At 27.8% G+C, this 2,946-nt stretch overlaps 1 protein-coding gene across 1 annotated transcript in view; it reads left to right on the top strand.

The window, feature by feature from the left end:
- Nucleotides 1-2,946, top strand: part of LOC106466858 (WD repeat, SAM and U-box domain-containing protein 1-like) — a 30,894-nt gene that overhangs the window by 11,674 nt on the left and 16,274 nt on the right. The window contains exon 6 of the mRNA XM_022394925.1: nucleotides 1,250-1,283. Within this exon, the coding sequence (XP_022250633.1) occupies nucleotides 1,250-1,283 (34 nt within the window). The remainder of the gene's footprint in view (nucleotides 1-1,249; nucleotides 1,284-2,946) is intronic.

Below are 2,946 nucleotides of genomic sequence, written 5' to 3'. Positions count from 1 at the left end.
TAAAACATCAAACAACAACAACATATACATATATATATATATATATATCACTAATCTTTAATATTCATTTTGCATGTTATTCTGCCTTTCTGAAGTTTTCATTATATATCATAACATTTCCATGAAAAGAGCTGGAACAATTATCTGTTATTGTAATATTGACACTTGTAATGCATTAGACATTTACACTTTTTTAAATGTTTAAACATTATCATATAACTTTTTAAAAGAAAAACATTGAGAAAGTGCTATTACTGGCATATTTCTCTAAATTCTATAAACATATAAAAATAGTAAAGTAACAAGAAACAAGGTGTACAATAATGGCTTGTTTTGATTTGACAATGAGCATTAATCACATTATTACAAAAATATATGCTGTCTGGGTCTACCAGAGCTCTGCACTAGATTCAGCAAGATGCTTCGTTTTAATATGGTTTCTTGTTTTTTCTATATTGTAACTGAGCTCTGCACAGTCACAGCGTACATTTTACTTTTTTGGTCTCCATTTATATCAAAATTTATTCTAACAAGGCTTCTCTTATTTTGAGCTCCTGAAACAACATTGCTAGCATGGCCAGTTTCACCTCAGTTTGTTATATCTCTATGTAATTGGAAATCATACAAGCAATGGGTCCAAAACGTAGTTCCAGTTAAAAGTGATTAAACTATCATTTCTGATATTAATAGCTTTGTTTTGTTTTGTTTTACTTAAATGTGTGTGTGTGTGTGGTGTGTATATATAATATTGATAACCATAATTTCATGTATTTTCTTGACTGTCAGTCTTGTATTCAATTTATTAGTAATATTAATAATTATAGTAATTTGGGAATGTTTTTGAGTGGCAGCATGATTTATTTTTTACTAATGTAAGGTTATGATGAAAAACCATTCTTACTATTTACCAGTAGTGTCACATAACAAAAGCAGAACCTAAACAGCAAAATAACCTCTGAGTAGTTTCTTAATAATTGACTTGAACATTTAATAGATTAAGAAAAGTTCAAAATGTTTGGTACATGGCTAACATTTAAACTCAATTAACACCCCCTATTTTATGTTTTTATTTATTCAGCCAACAATTACTATAAAATTAAATATTTTTTTTTTAAATCAGCATAATTATATCAGTTTTATTTTGCAAGTGAACTTATTATTCAAGCATTCACATTGCATTAGATGTAATAATTGAAAGAAATAAAATGTTATTGTATGTTGATTGTTGAATTTTTTTATTTTCTTCTAGGTCAGGGGACAAAACTGTAATGCTGTGGGAACCGGTAAGTTGTATTGTTTAATCAACTCTGTAGTTGTAAAACAATTTGTTAATGCTTTTTATAATCCATTATAAAAATATTTAAAATACAGGGACAAGAATTTAGCTTGTTTCAATTCAAAGTTAAGTACTTTAGGTTGACTGTAAAACAGATTTATATATAAAACTACAAAGCAGAAAGAAAATATGGAATATAAACATGAATTCCATTATACATATTAACCTCATACAGATTGGTGAGTACCTGTCAGGCTAGTTAGTTTGTTAATTTTTGTTAAGAGGTGGTTAATATACAAAATTTCTTACAAAATACAATTTTCTTCTTTATTTGATTGATAATACTACTAAGAAGTATTTAGAGGCTCTTTATACCTCTAAAATGAAGAAATCTTCTACAGCTTAAAAGATAGTTTATTGTTTTTTACAGTATGTAGGAAAATGTGCTTTATGAATTTTCCTTAAATTCTACTTAGAATTATTTTTAAAGCCAATATTTTTTTAAAGTAACTACTTTAAATTTGAAGACAGTGTTCTGGAAACATAGTTCTTACATTATCTATAAATTTAGATGTTCAGGGTGTAACCATTGTTACATGACTCTACATTTTGTTATCTGAGTCAAACAATTAAAGAGCGTGCACAAAATACTTCATATAATCATTCAGCTATTCTTCAGCATGGTTTACAAGATCATGACTTTTTCCTACTGTCCAAGATGCCAGCATTCTGAGAAGTGCATCAAATGGAAAAATACTAAGTACTAAAGAAATGTGTATTTCAAGTTGCATCAAGAATTGAATATTAGTCATTCTTTACTACTCAAGTTATTATTGTAATTTTCTCTGTGCTGAGGAGGGTTAATGAATAACCAAAAGCTTGCCTGCATTATTATGAAAATTAGGTGGAGGACAAATGAATGATGAAAATTATTATGGTATTGCATCATTTTGGTGTTTGTAGAAAAGGCTTTTAAGTCTAGAAATGTTTTAATTGTATGATATTTATATAGTGTGTTGAAAGAGCTATGGTGATACTATAATATTTAAAAAATAAGTGTAATTATGTACATTTTCTCATTGGTCATTATTTTTCATTCTGTGATTACAATTACAATGTCTCATTAGCTCAAATTATTCAGAAAAGATATAATGATGATGTGATGAAAAAACTTTTGAAAGTCTGTACTTAAAACTACAGAAAATCAGCATGTGTTCTGTTTAACTCTTTGGAGACGGGTCACGGGTGATAGGCCATGTCATCTTGTTTGTTGACTCACATTCAAAATTTTATTGAACTACTATTTCATGAATTTATGTCAATAACTTTGGTATCAAACTGTAGATTATTATTCAAATTTTAGTACTATATATTACCCAATTTCTTAATTAAAAGTAAATACTAAAAAAACACAGATAAACATTGATTTTTGTGTGTCACGTGGTATGTTAAATGCAGCACTGGTTCAAATGTTTGTGAAGTTAAAATACTTAGTGTATAGTTTTGTACAAATTAGAAACTCAAATTGCTGATATTGACAAGCTAGAATATAAAATAAGAGCCTTTATCTTTTCACTTTCCTAAGATATTGCTCATGTAATAAATCAAACACAGTGGCACCCCACCCACCACTTTCTATTTTTGGAAATGCTCCTTATATATATATATAT

Source organism: Limulus polyphemus, unplaced genomic scaffold (genome assembly GCF_000517525.1).
Source record: "Limulus polyphemus unplaced genomic scaffold, Limulus_polyphemus-2.1.2 Scaffold2401, whole genome shotgun sequence".
NCBI lineage: Eukaryota > Metazoa > Arthropoda > Merostomata > Xiphosura > Limulidae > Limulus > Limulus polyphemus.
Note: the sequence above shows the minus strand (reverse complement) of the source record. Positions and strands in the feature narration are given on the sequence as shown.